Source organism: Camelus dromedarius, chromosome 2 (assembly GCF_036321535.1).
Source record: "Camelus dromedarius isolate mCamDro1 chromosome 2, mCamDro1.pat, whole genome shotgun sequence".
Lineage (NCBI taxonomy): Eukaryota > Metazoa > Chordata > Mammalia > Artiodactyla > Camelidae > Camelus > Camelus dromedarius.
Window position 1 is genome coordinate 20,627,253 of NC_087437.1, and position 20,350 is coordinate 20,647,602.

The following is a 20,350-nucleotide window of genomic DNA, read 5'->3' on the forward strand; positions in this document are numbered from 1 at the left end:
CGGCAGCAGCCCGAGCTGGGACGGGCCGGGGCGCGGGATGGTGGGGGAAGGGGCGTTCCCGGCGGCCGCGCCTTCCGCGGCTATTGGATTAGTGGCCTTCAGGGATGAGCTCAGCCGGATCGGCTTTCAGCTGCAGCCTCCGGGCCGGCCGGGAAGGCGGGGAGCGGGCGGCGGCGGAGGAGGAGGGGGAGGCGGCGGCGGCTGCAGCATCCAGGGGAGGCGGCGGCGGCTGCAGCATCCAGAGCTGGCCGCGGCGGCCGACGCGCCCCGCGCACAAAGGCGCCCTGCCCCTGGTGAGGGCGATGAGCGCACAGCAGCCGGGGCCGGGGCCCCAGCTCCAACCACCAATGCGTGCGCTCTGGGCGCGGGAGAAGACGCAGGGCGCGCCAGGGGCCGGCGGCCGAGGCGCGGCCCGTGCGCCCTGAGCTCGGGACTCGCCGCCCTCCCGGTCCGACGCTGAGCTTCAGAACGGCTGGAGCGCGGGCCTTGGCGCACCCCCGGGATCCGCGCAGTAAGGCGCTTCCTCACTCCCATCCGACCTCCCGCACCTTCCCGCGGCGCCCGAGCGCCAACTTCCCCAAGAACGCTCCAACTCCAGGCCACCCTGCGGGGCAGAGGGGGAGCTGCTGCTGGGCACGAGCCGTGAGGACGCGCCCCTGGCCCAGGGGAGCGAGCCCGCATCTTCTAGGTCGCTCGGGCGCCCCTGAGTGGGCGGCGGCGGCGTCAGACACTCAGTAGTCCAGGACCTGCCAGCACTGGCGATTCGTCCCGGGCAGGCGCTTGCCTTCTCTTTTATGGTGAGTATTCTCCATCTTCTGGTGAGGGGCGCGCGGGAGCCGAAATCTGGCCACTCGGACCTCGTGCGAGCCGGCACTCACCACAGCCGGCGCTGCTGGCGTGAGTCCCGTCCAGATCCCCGGGAATTCCTCTCTGCGGGCTGTGGCAGTCCGAGCTGGACGGTTTGAGCTCAGCCTTGGGACGTCTGAGGTCGGCCTCTGGTGCCGTAGGTTCGATGCCCACTGCTTTGCTGGGTAATGGAGACAGCACAAAAAACTAACCCCCAGTCACCCTGCCTGGATTTGGGTCCATGATCTGTCATTCACTGTCTGGGTGACCTTGGGCAAAGCGCCAAACCTCGATTTCCTCATCCGTAGGATGGGGATGATAATGGTACCCTTTTTATAGGGCTAATGGTAGGATCTATGCGGTGGTCCTTGGAATGTACGTAGACCTGTGCCTGGCACATTGGAAACACTCGATCAAATGTTAGCTAGCATTATTATTAGCTGTGTGAGCCCAAGAGTATCATCCAACTTTCCGGAGCTGCAACATCTTTCTCGTCTATGTAATGGGGACAGTAATTTCCAGGGTTTGGTTTGTCTGGGTTGGGGGATGGGGTGGTGCGGGTCGGAGAGATGAGAGGCAAGCGCCTCGCACGCAGTGGTCGTTGGTGAAGTGGTTGGTGGCTGTTGTTACCGTTTACTCTTGACGCTGAATAGTGAGGCTGATCGCCCGGTCCGAGCGCGGCTTGGGGCCAGATCCTGGCCTTGCTTGGAGACAAACTTGGCGATGCTTAGGAAGGGAGGGGGTCGCGCACTCTGTGAGTCACGGGTAGGGGGTGGAGCGTGGGGTCTGGGAAGGAGGGAGGAGGCCAGAGCCTGGAGCGCGGCAAATGTGTCCGCCCGGGTAGCCCAAGACGCGCCGCGGGCTCCGAGCCAGGAGGGGACGCCGAGCCCAGGACCTCTCCCTGGCGGGAGAAGAGTGGGGAGTGGCTGCTCCCGCCTCCCGGGTGGCAGAGTGTGAGCTGTTGAGGACTGTTAAGGGAAAGAGAGGCGGGCACTTACGTACCGCTAAAGCTAGGAGAAGGGCTCTCGGCCCTAGAGTCAGGCTTGAGTTCGAATTCTGTCACCGTCACGAGCCTGCAGTATGACCTTGGGCAAGTACTGTCATCAGTCCCAGCTCGGTTTCCTTGTCTGTCCTATTCTCCTCCTAGGGGAGTTTGGGGCGATGGAGTAGGAATTCTCTCCTCTCTAGGAATCTGAGCCTCCATCCTTCCACCCACCTTCTGCCCCTCTACAATCGATGAGAATAAATCAGAAAGACATGCCTGAGCCTCAGGGAAATGCTATTAAAAGGAGAATCCAGGAGCTGCCTCCCTCCCCCTCTTCCAGGCGGTCAGTGCACAGAAGGAAGATGCAATCAGTGCAATACATCTCTCTCAGTCTCTCCCTCTGTTTCCCCACCGCGGCGCCTCTATCCTCCAACCAACTCCTGCAGCTTCTGTCACTCAGGCTTATGGGGGATCCCGCCTCATTGCCCCCTACCAAACCATTTTTCAAAAAGTTCTACTGATTAATGGAGTTTGTTAGAAAGACACCGGGGTCAGTAGCACACCACGAACATGCTCTACACGGGGCATTATCCGCTAAGACACAAACTCTGATTCCATTTTTTAAACTTCCTTAAGAAGTTCTAATAAAAGGAATTTAAGCCACCTTTGGCAAACAACAAACAAAATTCTACTTGCTGGCCATTCCACTCAAGTATCTCTCCATTCTGTATTTCTGTTTTATTTCAAAGACTGATAAACTCAATTATATAAAATCTACTGGGACATCACCATCAACAGTCAAAAGATGTATGACAGACTGGGGAGACAATCATCACCCCTGTCACAAAGGGCTCATCTCTTTAATGTGTAAAAATGTCCTCAAGTCAACAAGAAAAAGACCGAAAACGGACAAAAGGCCATTAACAGTTCACATGAACAAAATAAAAGTGAAATAACACTCAAACATATGACAAGATGTTCTACCTCACTCAGTAAGAAAAATGCAAGTTTAAACTACAAGATAGAATTTTCATCTATCAGCTTAGCCAATAATAATAACCATTTATCAGAAACATCTTTTAAAAATATAAAATAGATGAAATCCTTCCCAGTCTTAGAACATCCTCAAGGCTGCCATGAAGTAAAATCTAGGTGCCCCCAGGGCCCTCCAGGTCTGGTTACTGACCCCTCCTCCCCTTTCTCACCATTTTCCTCTCTCATTACTTTCTACCCCCTGGAAGTCTTAAGACTGGCTCCTTCTCCTCATTTAGAGGGGCCTGTCCTTGGAGGGGGCTTCACTCCTACTCCAGAAAGTGGCCAAGACCTGGGCCAGTGGAGGGTAAAGGCCCAGCCCCATGCACCTTACAGGGGCTACTTGGTTTTTCCCAAGTTGCCTGACCTGTTGTTACATAGCCAGGTTCTTGAAAGGCCCCTTCTCTGTTGGTACAGGAACCAAGGGTCTCAGGCAGCCTCCCTGACTCACCCTGGCTAGAACAGGCCACTCGGTGTAGAAAAATCAGAGGGTGTAGAGGTACCTGGAGCAAAGTTACCAGACGTCTCTGCCTCATAGTCCTTTTAAAAAGTAAATACATAAGTGCATGTACTTAACTTACGTGAACATAACCGTACATACTTGGCAAGAAAGATGAACAATAAAAAATAATATAACAACAACAATAAAAAAATAAAACAGCAACACATTTTTAATAAAACATGGTCCCTAATAAGTCTCACTTGGTGTATCAGCTGTAGCTCAGTTCAAGAAATAGGGATCTATTCTGAGGCTGTAGGAAAAACGGTTGTCTGTGCTGAACCCTTTGGGAAAGAGGTTGGTGAACCTAAACTTGTCATCACAGACCCTGTGGACCTTCAGAAGAACTTTCCAGGGCAGTGTTGATTGCATGTGATTTTTTGCTACACCTATTGAGCTAATCCCCACTTAAAATGTATACTTTCATTATGAAAAAAAAATGTCTGTTGTTAAAAATGCAAACTATACAAGAGGCATGGAGTGGAAATTTCTTCAGCCTGACAAGTGCTTTCTAATGCAGCCAGAGGTAGCAGGTGCCGGCAGGGTGCTGGTAGGAAGTAGAGGCTGGTTGGGCGCTGGCCTCACCAGCAAGGAATGCAGCATGTGGAACAGAAGACAACCATGGGTGCAGGAATGAGGCCGCAGCAGGATGGAGGGATGCCACAGAGGGCGCCTGGCCCTGCTTGGGTGTGGGAGAATGAATGAATGTCAGTCAGACGAGGGAAGATGGGAAGGCTCCCGGGACATCAAAGTATGGGCAGGATGTGGTTTCTGAGGGGGGTCTGGTATGACTGGTCTGATGTGGGCCATGATGGGAGACTGAGTGTGGGAGAAATAACGAAGGGCAGGTCTTGAGGACTGTTATATGCCAAGCTAAGGGGTGAAGCTTCTCCCTAAGCCACCTGGAGAGTTGAACGAGAAGGCGAGTGGGTGGCTTGGTCAGATTTACCCATGTGGCAGCATGGAGGGTGGGTTGGGGGGCACCGAGTGGAGTCAGGGAGCCCCACTGGGAGACTTTGTAGTAATCCAGGCAAAGTCTGAACTAAGGGAGATCTGAAGGCATTGAGGGAGACCGAGAGATGGGGAAATCCATGGCAGAAATGGGGGCATGCAGAGAGGAGCCTGGTTTGCCGGAGAGGGAAGAGGCTGCTTTCAGCCCTAGGTGTGTGGATTCTGAGGTGTCAGTGCCTGCCCTCCCTCATGTCTGATATCTGGAGAGGGTAGGTGTATCCAGGGGGAAAGAGACCAGCTGGCTTTACAGAAGTGTCTGAAGGAGCACCTCGTTGGTGGCCAGAGGCTTCCAGGTAGGTGGGTCTGGTACTGAGGAGAGAAGGTGGGGCTAGAAACCCAGTTTGGGAGAGTCTGCAGAGGGCTGGAAATGTCAGTCAGAAGAGAAGATGCACGGGAGAGGAAGGAGCAGAAACTGAAGATGCAACACTGGGGCTGCCCCACTTAGGTGGAAGGCAAGGTAGACCCTGGACCCAGGAGGTGGCAGGAAACAGCCCTGAGCTCTACACCTCCACGTGATGGTGTGTGCAGAGGGGGAGGCCCAGAGCAGCTCCCAAGTCCCCCACCTGGCTTGCAGTGCTGGGAAATGTTGATGGGTGAGCCTGGAGCGCTGCCTTCTCCAGAAAAGAGTGGGGCTGAATCCACAAAGACTTCTCGCTTGTCAGCCACGTTTTGTAAGATAAGCAAGTCACACAGATTCCTGGGGCTGGAGTGGCTCCCTCTGACCTGATGCTCCCTCTCCTCTCTCTGTCTCTCTCTCTGGGTCTCCTTGTCTCCCCACTTCCTCACCATCCCCTCTTCCTCTCTAGCCTCCCCCACCCCAGTCTCAAAAATGCCCCTAGAGACACCCCAAGCTTAACCAAGGGAACTTGAGAAATGCCAGCAGGTCCCTATTGTGATTGTGATCTCCTAGAACAAGCCTGAGGCGCACATGATTCCTTTTTCTTTCAGGAATCCTGAGTTTTCAGACAACCAGTTACACTAAGTGGGCAAAGTTCAGCTCGGGAGATAAATGAGGGGCTGGACATGAAGATTATTGTGTTTTCTTTTAGACATTTTCCCAAGAGGGTCCCTTTATGCAGCCCCCTCCCCCATCCCGTCTCCTAACTTTGCTCCAGCCGGAGTCGTGCTGAGCCTCACAGAGGCCAGCTGTCCTGCAGAACAACCCACATGTGCTTGGGGCACAGGGGCAGCTGGAGCGGTGACCAGGCCCACCAGGAATGCACCTCATTGTCAGACCCCTGGCCTCGCTGTCTCAAAGGTGTGTCTCTTTTAAATGACCTTAAAGAGCACACTGGTTTGGTCACTGCCCAGCCAACCTCCTTCATCCCATCCCCTGCTCTCCTTGCTGGCTGACAGCCTGAGCTTCTGTCTTGGGGGATCCTGGCTCAATCACATGTGGGAGGATTCCCATGGAAACCTCACAAGAAGGAGAGGCACAGGGAAGCCTCATTGATTCATGCTCCAGGAAGACAGACGTGAGATGGTTTCACCTGGAACTGGACAGATGGCTCGCTTTGTGAGCTCCCGCGAAGAAAGGGCCTGCCCAGCCTGGAGTCGTGTGAGCTGCATCGTGTGTCCAGAGGGGAAAGATAATGGACGCCTGTGAATCAAACCTTGGGGGTTCTTTAGCTCATTCACCATTGATGGGTTCATTGTGAATGAGCATCTTTTAATGGAACAGCCCTTCTACCTAATATTTGTACTAAGAAAATCTTAGAAACATCCCAGTCGAACCAGGTATCATTGGCACCTTTGCACAGAGATGAAAATTGAAGGCTGAGGATGTTAACTGACTTGCCCCAGTTCACGGAGCGCTGCTCTCCTAGTCATACCTCGGTGGAGGCTCTTTCTAAGGCAGCTGGTTGCTGCTTTTATTCCTTTGCTTGTGTCTGTGCACCCACCACTTTCTCTGAGCCAGAGCCCTGCAGCAGAGTCCTGGGGACTGCAGTGAGGAGACCAGCCCCTGCTCTTGAGTTATCCCCCAACTGGTGGAGGGAGGCAGCCGAGGAGACGTCATGGCCCCTTGTGTTAAGTCTATAATGGAGACAGGTGCAGGGGCTCTGTGGGCACGGGGTGGGGAGCTCCCAGAGGCACTGATACTGAACTGGATGAATTACCCAGGTGTGTGTATGTGGGAAGGATGTGTAAGGGAGAGGGAAGGGGTGAAGGTAGCAGAGAGGGTCAGGATACACGTGTGTGGCCCCCATAGTACCTGCAGGGAGATTCAGGCAGGTTAATGGGGATGCAGGGAAGGGCTTCACAGAGGGAGATGGGCCAGGGGAGGATTAGTGTTAGGAGTTTGTACTTTATCCTGAAAGCCGTGGAGAGCCTGTGGAGGATTTTAAGTAGGGAGCATGAGTAAGTCAGCTTTGCATTTTATAAGTGCTGTCGTACATATTTGAAAGCAATATGCAGTCTATTATAGGAATTCAAGTGGTATCAAACCACACTGCTTTGTACAGTCCTTGTCATTATTCAGACCTGTCACTGGGTCTGACCCCTTGGGCGTGAGCTCTCCCTAGAGGGAAGTGATTGGGTCTTAACACTTTCCTGTAGCCTCAGATCCCCAGGGAGGCATCATTACTGCTGGTTAAATGAAGGAATGAAATTTGCCCCAACTCCCTGCCCCAGCAAGTCCAAAGCCAAAGGCCACACTGAGGGGAGGGTACTTCACCCAGTCATTACCCATTCCTGCAGCTGTCAAGTCTCCTGGCAGACCCCATGCCTGGGTGAGCAGACAAGACGCAGAATGAGATTTCAGATCCTTGGTCTCTGAAGACCGTCACATCTTGCAAACTACTGAGGCTCCTTAAGAAGTGCGACATCCACGCTTGGTGTCTCCTCCTTTCCCTGTCGGGTTGCAACACCCGCCAGTGTCCTGGGAAGGGCAACTGGCAATTTGAATTTTGGTTTTCTTTCTCAGCCATTGTTGAAGCCCTGGGGCAGATCCTTCTGTATAATGTCATTAAGCATCCTCATCCAAGCATGGCCTAAGAAATTATGTTTGGTTTGAGGAAATGTGATGGAGGCACCCTTAGGCATTGTTCAGTATGCCCTCTGCTTGCTGGGTTGAGAGACGATGTTATTCCTACCAGGAAGTTAGACTCCGTTGTATCTCCTGGATGCCTTGTCTGGTGCCAGGTGCTGCGGTGGAGACAAGAAGAGAAATGTGACAAGCAGCCACTACCCCTGGCTGAAGGGAGAGTTTAGGGACTGAGCCTGACTTGACCACTGCTGTGTGTCCCTAGGTCTCAGCAGCCCAGAGCCTGGCACATGGTGGCCATCCACCAAGTGTTTGTTGAATGAATAAATGCGGACTGGGAACAGGAAGGGTGCATAGCAGTATCTAACAAGGGGCAGGCAGACTGGATACAGCCCGTGGTCAGAGGCTCAGAAGCGATGAACATGTTGGTGGCAGGACAAGACCTGGTGTCCCCATCTCCTGACTCCAGCCCCGGCCCTTTCCCTGCTGAATTCTCTAAAGAGCAGAAAGTGAGGCCTCACTTAGTGATGGAGAAAGCACAGCAGATGCAGTGGGGACTTAGGGTTCAGGCAACCCAGGGTGGGACCAGCTCTGCCATCTTTTAGCCATGTGACTTTGGTCAGGCCACTTCCTCTCTGAGCCTCTTTCCTGGGCTGTTAGAATGGCAGCATCAGGTGTCTTTAAGTGAATTACAAAAGTGGCAGTTCCCAGCCCCTTTCCTCCCAGTCAGATGTCCCCAGGCAGAGACTCACAGAGAAGGCCCTGGATGAGAGTCTGTTCTATGGACTGAATCCCCACTATGTGCCCTGCATTTCTCCCACGGTCTCTGGCTTATTTCTCATAACCTGGTTGAGGCTCAAGTATTGGATAAAGGTCAGTATAAAGTTCTGTGGTGAGTAGAGAAAAGCTAGTTGTCTTGTAAAACTGAACTGGACTGTCCAGTTTTCTTATGGACACCACCCCCACAGACCTCCTCCTCCCTCTTACTCTCCCTCCCCTCCCTCCCCCTCCACCAAAATGACAGTGTACCACACATACTGTTCTGCATTTATTTACCTTCATCTATCTGTCGCATCTTCCACATCAGTGCATTCTTTTCTCCAGCTGCATAGTGTTCCAGAATATGGATTCACCATCGTTTATTTAGCTGGTCTTCAGTTTGGGTTTTCCCCAATATTTTGCTATTACAAACCATGATGCTTATGTACGTATGTTGCATATATGTGTATGTGTAGTTTGCACATCTGAGAGTAAACCGGAATAAATACTGAGGAGAATTGCTAGGTCAAAGGGTCCTAATCTGCCATCCACTGAGGCTACACTATCTTACTTTCAGTTTAATAATGTATGACCTGTCTGCTCCTCCAAGAAGGCATTACCAACTTTCTGATCTTCCCTAAGCTGGAAGACAAAAACGGTATTTAATTTTAGCTCCAACTTGTTTTTCTTTTATTATGCATTTGGTAGGGCATCTCTTCAAAGAGCCGTTTGTTTTTCTTTTTGTGTGAGCTGTTCGTTGCATCTTTCCACATTCTATATTTGGGTTGGTCCCTCTTACTCATTTGTAGGAATTTGTCATATATTTGTTTGTGATTTGTGTCGCACATATTTCCCCATATTAAAACGACAAAGTCCAATTTCTCTTATGAGTGCTTTTTGCTATACCATTTGGTTATTTCCCATTTTCATTTCTCATTTTACATATTTGTGTCTTCCTCCACCCCCACTTTAAATGATTCGATTAAATAGCTTATATGTTTTATGTTTTTTTTAAAGTTTGCTCATTGAAGTCATGCATTTAAATTTAGTTAATATGTAAAAATGTTAATTATTTAGTTTTTGGTTAAATAATCTGAATAAAGGTCAATGATGACAATTAAAAAAAAAAAGTGACTATATTGTAGACAAAAAAAGAATAACGTGCAGTGCATCCAAATGCTAACAGTGTTTATATCTGATTAATGAGATAGAAGGTGACTTGGTGGTTTTATACATGTTTTAGATTTCTTTTAACTTTAAACAGTGATTTAATGTTTTTAATTAATCGACTTTAATTTTAAGATTAGTTTTAGATTTATAGAAAAACATGCAGTACAGAGAGTTCCCACATACACCCAGTTTCTCCTGTTATTAACATCTTCCACTGGTATGGTACATTTATCACAACTAGTGAATCAATGTCGATACAAGGTTATTAACTAAAGGCCATACTTTATTCAGATTTCCTTACTTCTCACCTAATATCCTTTGTCTGTTCCAGGATCCCATCCAGGATAATGCTACATTTCTTTGTTGTGTCTCCGTAGGCTCCTCTTGGTTGTGACAGTTTCTCATATTTTCCTTGTCTTTGATGACCTTAACAATTTTGAGCAGTACTGGTCAGGTATTTTGTTAGATACTCCTCAGTTGGAATCTGTTCTCTGTTTCTCTTAGGATTAGACTGGGATTATGGGCTTGGGGGAGGAAGATCATAGAGGTAGAGTGTTATTTCATTACCCCATAACAAGGATAGATACTACCAACATAATAGATTAATATAATAAATGAAACTAGTAATATATATTTTATATATAATATAGCATCATGTGTGACATAAATGGCACATTAAATGATTGAATTAAATGGTTTATGTGTTTTAGTTTTCGTGGTTGTTTTATTTCCCCAAAGAACCAGCTCTCGGATTTTTTGATTAGTTCTTTTATTTTTCTATTTTATTATGCTTGATTTATATATTTTCATTCCTTCTTATTTACTAATATAAGTACACCAAGGATGATTTCCTCTGAGCACAAATTAATGGAATCCCAAGGTTCTAATACATGGAATTTTTTTTTGTTATTTGTATTTTCTAGTTGTTCTACAATTTCTACATAGGTCTCTTTTTTGATCTGAGTTGTTTAAAAGAGAGTTTTTAAAAATGTCCAAGTGATAGGATTTTTGTGATCCATAATTTTGTGATTAATTTCTAGTTTTTCTTCTCTGTTACCAGATTCTGTAATATTGCTGCTTTTTTTGGTGAGGTTTTATTTGTGGCTTAATATATGGAAAACATATACATCAATTAAATCTGATTTATTAATTATGCAGTTTTCATTTTTCTGTCTTTACTTAATTTGGTCCATTGATCTGTCATGAGCTACAAGAGGTAAATTAAAATCACCTGCCTCTACTGTAGCTCTGTCTGACCTTCCTTGTATTTCCTACAGCTTTTGGTTTGAATTTTGGTGCTGTTATTTGATGTGTTTGATCTTCAGTTGTGGATTATACTCTTTACTGTTATAAAGTCTTCTTTGTCTCACTTAAGATTGTTTGCCCTAAATTCAACTTTACTTGCCTAATACCATGGGTACAGTGCTTCCTTGGTTTGAGGTAGCACTTACTTGGTATATATTTGCCTTTCCTATTTTTTCAACATTGTTGAATTACTTTGCTTTGGGGATGTCTCAAATGTAGCATACGGTTGGGGGGGTTTGTTCCCCAGGCTTAGAATCTTTCCTTTCTAGTTTACTATGGCCATTCATTGACATAGCTAGTATTTTGGTCTTAGTTTTACTGTCACATATTAAGTCTTTGTGGTTTTGCTTCTATGGCTTCTTAAAGCAAAATTGTTCCGTGTGTGGTCTGTTTTATTTTGTGTTGTGTTCTCTCTGACAATTTGGAAGGTTTGTACTTTATTTTGAGTTCTTCTGGAGGTTGCCTTTGTAACTTCACATAGTAAAGTGTATTTAATCTTTCTGTTTTTTCAGGCTTACTAGTTGTCTCCCTTCTGACGTAAGTGATCACAAAATTAATTTACAAACTGGGTCACAATTTTTATCTGTTTTGTGACAGCTTTTTTTCTGGTGAGTTTTCTTGCTTTGCCAGATTTTTTTCCCTTTCCTTTCCTCCTTTATTTCTTGTCCAGCATCTTTGACTATATCATGTGCTGGTTCTACTTTGGAAGAGGCAAGCCTTCCCGGATCAGCATTTTGCAGGGGATGCGTGTAGAGGAGGTGCCAGGAAGTATGGAGCCAGGAAGTAGGAGAGCAGGATAGCTCCCTGATTCACGGTTACTTTGTTCACAGGACTGTGGCAGTGGTTTCTTGTAGCTCCCACCTTGTCAGTCAGCAGAGATCTGCAGCAACAGGCTTGCCCCAGTTCAGCCCTCCTCCCATGCTGCCTCACCTGCACACTGCTTCCTGTGAAGATGGCGGACCTGCAGTTTTCTCTGTTAGCCCTGCCCTCCCCTGTCTTCACAGAGTCAGAGGCAGCAGGTCCCAGTGCTAGACCTGTTCTCATTGTTCCTGATTAGGATCCGTTGTTGTTGCTTTCTCCTTCAGGGAATGCCAGTTACTGCCTGGCTCTGCTATCTCTTTCTGAGCTTTGCAGCCACAGGTGTCTTCTGTAGGTGTTTTCTCACACCTCGCTTGATGTTCACTGCTTTTGGCAGTCGTCTGCCATTTTTTTTGGCAGCCTTTCCTTATAAGTTGTGGTTTGGATTACGAATGTGTTACAGTTTTGCTGAAGATAGGATTTGCATTCCTGTTTCTCTTTTCTCGTTTATTTTGGGTGATTTTGGATAGGGAAAGGAGTAACTATTCTGGTATCTTAGAACTGTCTAGTGTTGCAAATTTTTGTGTGTTCTGGTATTCCCTTAGATTAAACATTATCCAGAGCCCTCTGGATAGGGTCGGCATGAGCTGAACCGGGGGTCTGACAATAGAAAGAAAAGAAAAGAAAAGGGGAGTTGAGAATAAAATCAGAGGGTTAAAAAAAGCAATGCACAATATAGCTGCCTGCACTATATGGCACTTTGGCTGGGAGTTAGGGTGGGAGGTCATGGCCAGGCAGAGCAGGGCATGAAAAACACCTGTCTCCTGGTCTGTCTCAGGGGAAGCTATTCAGAGCAGGGAGGGGAGGCGACATGCCTCTGCTCTGGATGGGCTGCAGGCCTCAGCTCTCCATCTCTCCCCACACCCGGGGCCCATCCAAACAGCCCAAGCACCCTGAGTTCTGGCTGGCCTTTTAGTGATAGTGGCCAAGTCCTCCTTCCTGAAAACCAGGATCTTGTCTCAGAGGAGGTCGTCCAGGGTCAGTGCTATTAATGGTGTTTATATGCCCAAAGAAAGACCTTGCCCATCCAAAGGGAAGTGGGTACATGCAGGATGCCCAGAAGATAGAACCAGAGGAAAGCCTGCCCGCAGAGTCTCAGGCTTGGCCCTTGATACTATCTCTCAGATTCCTACACCACTGGGAGGGAGCATTTTATCCCCATTTTACAGATGAGGAAACTGGAATCTTAGAGAGGCTAAGAGACTTTCCTATGGACGCAAAGCTAAGCGATGGAGAGAGGGATTGGGACCTAGTTCTCTCTGACTCCAGAGCCTGGACACCAACTCCCTTATCACCCGCCTCCAGTTCACCTTCCCATGAAGACCCCACCCCATCCTCAGATGGTTGCCTTGAGTGGCCTTGGTGGATCCTTGCTCTGTGTCTGGCTTCTCAAGCTTGGATGCACTTTAGATGATATTTAAGCTCCCCAGGGCAGCCAGGGATGGGAAACACCCTATATGTCTTCAGCCCCGTGTCAAGGGCACTATGTCCCCCCAACCTTGGCAAAGGGCTTGCGCCTTTCTTGGGACCAAATGCACTGGGGTTCTCCAGGTTCTGTGATCTTGAGCAAGTCACCATTTCTCTGGGCTCAGTCCTTATTGCTAAAATAAAATTGCCTGTGATTGCTCTAAGAGCCGAACACAGACTCTGAAGCCAGATGGCCTCAGTGTAAATCTTGGCTCAGCTCCTTATTAACTGTGGGACTTTGGTTAATTACCTATCTCCTCTCTGCTCTTTATTTTCCTCATCTATAAAATGGGATTAATAATGAATGTCTTATAGTGAGGTCTCGTGAGGATTAAATGAGCTTATAAATGTAAACTGTTTAGAACAGTGCCTGGCATACGGCAAGTACTAGATATGTGCTAGATATCATTCTACTCATTAATTATTATTATTAATGAATGCCAAGGGCCCAGCCAAGGCTAAGTGCTTGTCGAGGCTGCTGTTATAACCCGTGTCCTTTGCTTCCTTCCAGGAGCTTGGGCCCCTGCTCCAGCCCCGTCGAGGCTGTGGACGTGTACGGTCTCGAAGCCTGGTTTCCAGCCCCGTGGCCCATCCCTGGCTGCGGGGAGTGGAAGCTCCCACGAGGTAGCGGTGGCCCGCATTGGCCCCGTCCCGGCAGTGAGCCATGGGCCAGAAGCTCTCGGGGAGCCTCAAGTCGGTGGAGGTGCGAGAGCCGGCGCTGCGGCCGGCCAAGCGCGAGCTGCGGGGAGCCGAGCCCGGGCGGCCGGCGCGGCTGGACCAGCTGCTGGACATGCCGGCGGCGGGGCTGGCGGTGCAGCTGCGGCACGCGTGGAACCCCGAGGACCGCTCGCTCAACGTCTTCGTCAAGGATGACGACCGGCTCACCTTCCACCGGCACCCGGTGGCGCAGAGTACCGACGGCATCCGCGGCAAGGTGGGCCACGCCCGCGGCCTGCACGCCTGGCAGATCCACTGGCCGGCGCGGCAGCGGGGCACGCACGCCGTGGTGGGCGTGGCCACGGCGCGCGCCCCGCTGCACTCGGTGGGCTACACGGCGCTGGTGGGCAGCGATGCTGAGTCGTGGGGCTGGGACCTGGGCCGCAGCCGCCTCTACCACGACGGCAAGAACCGGCCCGGAGTGGCCTACCCGGCCTTCCTGGGGCCCGAGGAGGCCTTCGCGCTGCCTGACTCGCTGCTCGTGGTGCTGGACATGGACGAGGGCACGCTCAGCTTCGTCGTGGATGGCCAGTACCTGGGCGTGGCCTTCCGTGGCCTCAAGGGCAAGAAGCTGTACCCGGTGGTGAGTGCCGTGTGGGGCCACTGCGAAGTCACCATGCGCTACATCAATGGCCTTGACCGTAAGTGCAGCTTACTGAGGGAGGGGGCGGTGGGCAGGGGGGTCCAGAGGCTGCCTGTCCTTGGCGGAGCTCGGGAGGGAAGTGCAGGGAAGCAGGTGAGGAGGCCCCATTCTCCATCAGCAGTTGGGATAATCCTGTGGGATGGAGTCGTGGTTAGGACATGGACTCTAAGGCCAGGCTCCTGTGCTTGGCTCTTGACTTTCCTTTGCTGGCTTAGCGATCTTGGACTGTACCTCAGTTTTCTTGTCTGCAAAAGCAGCACCATGATGGTAATCTAGCTCAGGGTTGTTGTGAGAAATCAAATAAGATAATAATATATGTGAGATGCTTAGGGCAGTGCTTAGAACTGGCACCTAATACGTGATTTGGGTATTGATGCTAATTGTGAACCTTTCAGTCTGTGCAAGGGTTGTGCAAAATGATGTCTCCTGTGTGCTGGGCTTCAAGTTCACCGCAGGAGGAGAGTGACAAGTAAGAAGACACAGTCCCTGCACTTGAGTTACTGATAAATAATAAGCAATGATGTTAACAACTAGCATTTATTGAACACCTACTGTATGAAGGGGCTGAACACTGAAATTTAGGCCTTCCTGGTGAGCTGTCTATTGAAGGGGGCATCTAGCTGATTATTGCCTCATGGAAATGAGAGCCACAAGTTGCGGAATCTGATTTCTTTCAGGAGGTCCCAGAAATCTATATTTTTGTATGAACTATTCCAATTTTTAAAGTTGGCAGCTGTTAAAGACACTGTGTGGGCAAACAAAACACCCCTGCAAGTTGCAGTTAAGGCCACAGGCTGCTGGGTTTGACTCCTGACAACTGTAAGTCCTCTTCTCATTTAATATATATAATCAGCCTGTGAGATAGCTTAAAAATCATAGTCACAAAAATGGTTATTGGTTTTAGGAGGGAGTCACTCAGGGAGGCAGGGTGGCCTGACAGCGGTGCATGTGGTTGCCTGTCCTATGTTGAATCCCAGCTGAGCAGGGCCTGGAGTTGGGCACTTATGGCCTTGCACACACGTCATCCAGACTTCCTGCCATGCTCCTGATGAAGCTCCCAGAGGTGGCGCTTACAGCCAGAATTCCAGCTTATTCATTTTAAATAAGAGATATAGTTGCCCCCCTTCACAGAAGAGACACCTGAAGAGCAGAGCTACAAAGAACCAGATCCCAGGCCTTCCCAGGTCTTTCAGCCACCAAAGCCCACTCTTCCCATGCTCAGCCCTTTAGCTGAGGGACTGAGAATGACACTCCAGAAAAGAGGTCAGGAACAAGATTTTACTCAAGTAAAATTGACCTTGACTTGATCTAGGATGGGTTGACCATTTTCAAGGGTGACAGGCCCACCAGAGAGTGCCTGGTATGCTCCGCTCTGTGGTATAAATGGTGGCATTCTTGCTCATATGTGATTGCCATGGTTGTTGGACTAAGATGGCAAAACGTTGTTCTGTTTTCTCTGATTAACTAGTTAAATAAAGAGAAAATGAGTGTGTCCTGAGACAGGCTAGTTTGGTCACTCCAGTGGAGAATGGCCTTGTGGAGAATGTTGGGGACCCTTATAGACATGGTGAACAGGCAAACCCCAGTGCTGAGAAATCCAACAGCAACAATAAGCACTCTTTTAAAATGGAATTGGAAAATCTACTTGCCAGAATTGATCACTTCAGTGATCTGGGGTCTAATGTGCCTCATTTCCCACTGCATCCCCAATCCTCAGTGGTTTTTTTTTTTTTTTTTTTTTGTCTTTGGTGAATCACTCTAACACCTTAGGACTTGTTTTACTCACCTGTAAAATGGGGCAGTGTTGGGTCCCTTTCATTGCTGTGAGATCTTGTGTGGTGGCACCAATAATATGGTAGCTGGGATAAAGGCTGACAGTGATGCCCAGTGGAACTACCTGAGCCAATAGTTAGGTCCCCAAGGTGGGCTTACTCTTGGGTATTGATTCACACTTGGGTATTATCTGTTGCTTGGTTTCTGGGTACAAGGCTAAGGTGCTAACAAGGTTGCAGCCAGTGGCTCCCCTACACATGTTGGGATCAAGAGAAGTCAAGCCATGGTGTTCTGTTCTGTGTACTGCTGAGGGTAGAGGCTGGCTGGGAAAGGACAGTCGTGTTGAGAGAACTTTGAGCTCTTGGGCCCTTCAGGTGGCTGGAGAAGCTTGATGAGACAAACTTGGAACGTTCCATCCTCCCCTAGTTGGCAGTGATCTTTTCAGTTTGGCCAAAGATAGAATGCCCATCCAGGAGGCAAGGGAGGGCCAGGATGTCATGTGATGCAAGCCTGTGGCATCTCCCATTGGTGACTGGATCAGCTTGAGTGCTGTGGTGCTGGCCCCTTCTCCAGATAGGAGTAGCGTTCTCTATCTTGGACAGGGTGTGATTGCAGAAAGGGCTTTTCTGGGCTTTGAAAGGCCTATGGTCAGCGGTACAAGTTCTGACTACAGAGTGGGCCAAAAGACAGGCTGCAGTGGAGTCTGACCTGAGCTGGTTAGGAAGGGACTGGGTGATGCCTGATGCCTGTAGCTGGTGATCTGGGCTGAAGTCCAGTGGATCCTTGGACACCAGGAAGAGTTTGGCCCTACGGAGTCCCTGCGCAGGGAGAGTGACCCAAGGTGGAGTTCTGTGCACGAGAAGAATTCTGAGCCAACATTGGTTGTGGACATGAAGGCAGGTTCCCACATTCATCCCCCATCCCTAGGGGCATAGGGAACCAAGATTACATACAGACAGACCCTGTAGCAGAAAGGTGGGGCCACTCTCTGGGGTTGCTTCCCCGCGAGATCCTGGGGGAGAGAACAGACAGGTAGAGTCTGGCCCCTGTACTCACCAGGAGGCCACGGACAATGATTACCTCCTCTCTCTGGATCTCAGTATTCTCCTCTGTAAAACGGGCATGATAAAGCTCGCCAGCACAGAGCAGACCCACACACAGTAACTGGTGCTCACTGCTTTGATTAACTTGGGGAGCTTGGCCAGGTCCTGGGATTCACCCATGGATCAAAACAAGAGTGGCCTGAAGCTTCTCCTCAAATATGAAGGAAAGAAGTTAATGGATATCACTTTCTCAATATTTGAATTTTTCTGACTATAAAAGCAAGACTTAGAAAGGGCTAGCTGCATTTAACTCTGAAGCATGTTTTTGTGAAGGAAAAGAGCTTCTGGAAGTGCATTTTCCTACTATAATTGCGTTCTTCAGCTACACCATGGAGTGAGAGAGCGTAACCTCTCTGGGGCTTTGCTGTAAAGAGCTGTAGGCCACCCAGGGGCTCTGCCATCTGAGTGAGCTGAGAAGCTCAGCACCGAGGCCGGGCAAACAGGCAGGCTGGCTCCGATGGCGGGGTCCGGGGTCCGGGATCCGGGGCCCAAATCATAACAACAGTAACACCACCACCAGTACGTAACACTAACCTTGTGCTTTGTCTGTGCTGGGTTCAATTCTGAGCACTTCACAAATTTTAGTTCATTTAATCCTTGTAAAAACTCTCTGACTAACACCTATGTTATCTTCATTTTCCAATGAAGAAATTGAAGCACAGAGAGCTCATGAGAAAGTTGTTCAAGGTCACACAGCTAGTAACTGGAGGAACAGGGATCCAAACTGAGGCAGACTGGCCTAGTGGGCCCCCTGTGGAGATGTTTACTGCCGAGGTAGAAAGAGAAGGAACAGGAGAGGCTGCTCCACCCGGCTGGGTGGCCACTCAGCAAAGGACTGGACCCTCGACTTCGACGGTGAGTTTGAGGGAAGCCGAGATGCTATCCCTCCCACCGGCTTCACCTCCAGCCCTCAGAGCTGTTGGCTAAGCACAGAACTCCGTGGGGTGTTTTGAAAAGCTAGTTGCATAAAGACAGTCCCAGCGGTGGCCGTGAATCAGGCATGCTTTGTTCACTAACGACAGAATGTCACTGAAAATGTCCCAACTGCTGGGAGGGTCGCCCCTGGAGTGGGCCAGGGCTTTGGAATCTGCTCTGGGCTGGTTTCCGGAATTACTCCCCAGTCCCCAGCTCCTCCTTCCACATGCGGGCATCCAGGAGGGCTGACAGAATGGCTTTGTCTTCTGTCTTGGAGTTCTTGGGTGGTCAGTAGTACAAGAGTGACACAGGAAGGGGAGCAGCCTTGATTTGGGGGTCATAATAATTAGGTGGGTTTTTTGGGGGGGTGGTACCACCCATATTCTATGCCCTGGGCCAAATGTTTTACTCATTTTGTATTTTTTAGTCCACACAGTAAACCTCGAGGCAATGTTATCAATATTATCCCCATCTCATAGATGAGGAAACAGTCTTGGAGAGGTAAAGGAGCTGCACAGCTAGCCGCTGGCAGAGCTGTGCTTAAACCCAGGTCATGACCACGCCTGTGCCCTGCCTCCTGCTGCCTGGGTCAGCCCTGCCTCCATTCTGCCCACTGATTCCAAGGAGCAGGTGTTGGAGCCCAGGGTTGACTTTCTAAGGGGTGAGGAGGGGGAACCCTAGGATCTCGGGCTTACCAGTCAGGGAGGGCTTGTCCACCTGATTCAAGCCAGGGAAACTAGTTCCAGACCTCATTCCTAGATGGTTTAATTGATCTGCCAACAAGTATTTATTGGCGCAACAGCTCAGCAGAGGAGGCTGGCGGCCAGCCAAGGCTTCTGGTATTGATGAAGGCCAGAGAGAGTTTTCTACCAGGATGACTGCAAGGACATCGTCCCCTTGCCAGAGCTGTGCACACCGCACTCATGACCTTCCTGCTCAGCTCCCGTGTGTCCCCCGGGTGGCACGACCTCCCAGCCTCCCTGACACCTGGCCTTGGCTCCTCTTCCCCGCTGACCCAGGTCTAGACCTGGTCTCCCTTTCGCCCTGTCTTTCTGCCCCGACTCCAGCTTACCCCAGCCCTCAGCCCAGGGCTCTGTCCCCTGCACTGCACAACTCAGTGCTCAGTCCTCCCCGCATTCGCCCCAGTTGCTCACCTTCCCCATGTGTATGCTTTCCTTCCCCAGGTGGATATGAGGTGCCTCAGGGCACTGATGGTCATCCAGGGGGCATGTATGTGTGGGGAAGTGGGCAGACTAGGGACTTAAAAATATGTATGTATTTACTTCTGAAAGGTAAATGGTGCACATGGCAACAAATTTAACCACCACAAGAGCATGTCTGGTGAAATAGCCCCACCCCGTAGCTCCCCAGCATCTCTTCTTGCTGGCAGCTGCCATTATCAGTCTCTCTTCCCCCTTAATAGATCTTGGTGATTGTTTAGCTTGATTAATGTAGAGCTGCCTCATTCCCTATTAACAGCTGTGTGGGTTTCCATGGTATGGCTGTATCGTAATTTGATCACTCAGACTTTAATTTTTGGACAGTTAGGTAGTTTCCAATCTTTGAGAATAAACTTCCGATCCTGATTTGAATTTTATTTCTGCCCCCTTCTGGCTAATTGACATCCTCAAGCCTTAGTTTTCCCATCTGTGCAGTGGGATTATATGTACCTCGCAGAGTTGCTGTGAGTATTAAGGTAGATGCAGAAGTGCCACACGGTCCAGCCTGCGGCTCACGGCAGGTGCATGGCGGAGGGGAGCTGCCGATATTACTGTGCTTGTCCTGTACTAATGACTGTGTGGTGCCCAGGGCTGAGCTCATCTTGGGCACCTGAGCAGTGCTTGTGAATGATTTGATTTCTGATTTAAAATACACATTAATTTGCTATTGAGAAGTCGTCAAACTCATCGTTGGACTACGATCATTTGAGTTGTATAGTTCAGTCAGTCCTTACATGGGGTGTTGTGTCAGCACGGCGAGACCCCTGGGCCCCTTAGTTGCACAGAGCAGGTGCATTAAGAGTGTACTTTGCCGTCTTGTTACTGCTGGTGGGGACTGTACCTTAGCCTTCTCAGCCACCCTCCTAGCGGAGTACATAGTAGGTGCTCAGTAAGTGCATGTTAATGTGCGACCTGCCACCACCTCCTCAGCTTTGATTTTCTCCACTGCAGCGGGACTGGGGTCACAGTTGGCTGGAACAGGTGGGGCTGGCTCTGAGCACCCCCGCCTTGAAGCCTGACCCCAGAGTGACCCATTTCCTCCCCTCATTATGTGCTGCGCACAG

General features: G+C 49.8%; 1 protein-coding gene across 1 annotated transcript in view; it reads left to right on the plus strand.

The window, feature by feature from the left end:
• The first annotated feature begins 258 nt into the window (after window positions 1-258).
• SPSB4 (splA/ryanodine receptor domain and SOCS box containing 4) overlaps window positions 259-20,350 on the plus strand; it is a 72,980-nt gene continuing 52,888 nt past the window's right edge. The window contains exons 1-2 of the mRNA XM_031444387.2: window positions 259-797; window positions 13,427-14,273. Of these exons, the coding sequence (XP_031300247.2) occupies window positions 13,580-14,273 (694 nt within the window). The 5' untranslated portion in view covers window positions 259-797; window positions 13,427-13,579. The remainder of the gene's footprint in view (window positions 798-13,426; window positions 14,274-20,350) is intronic.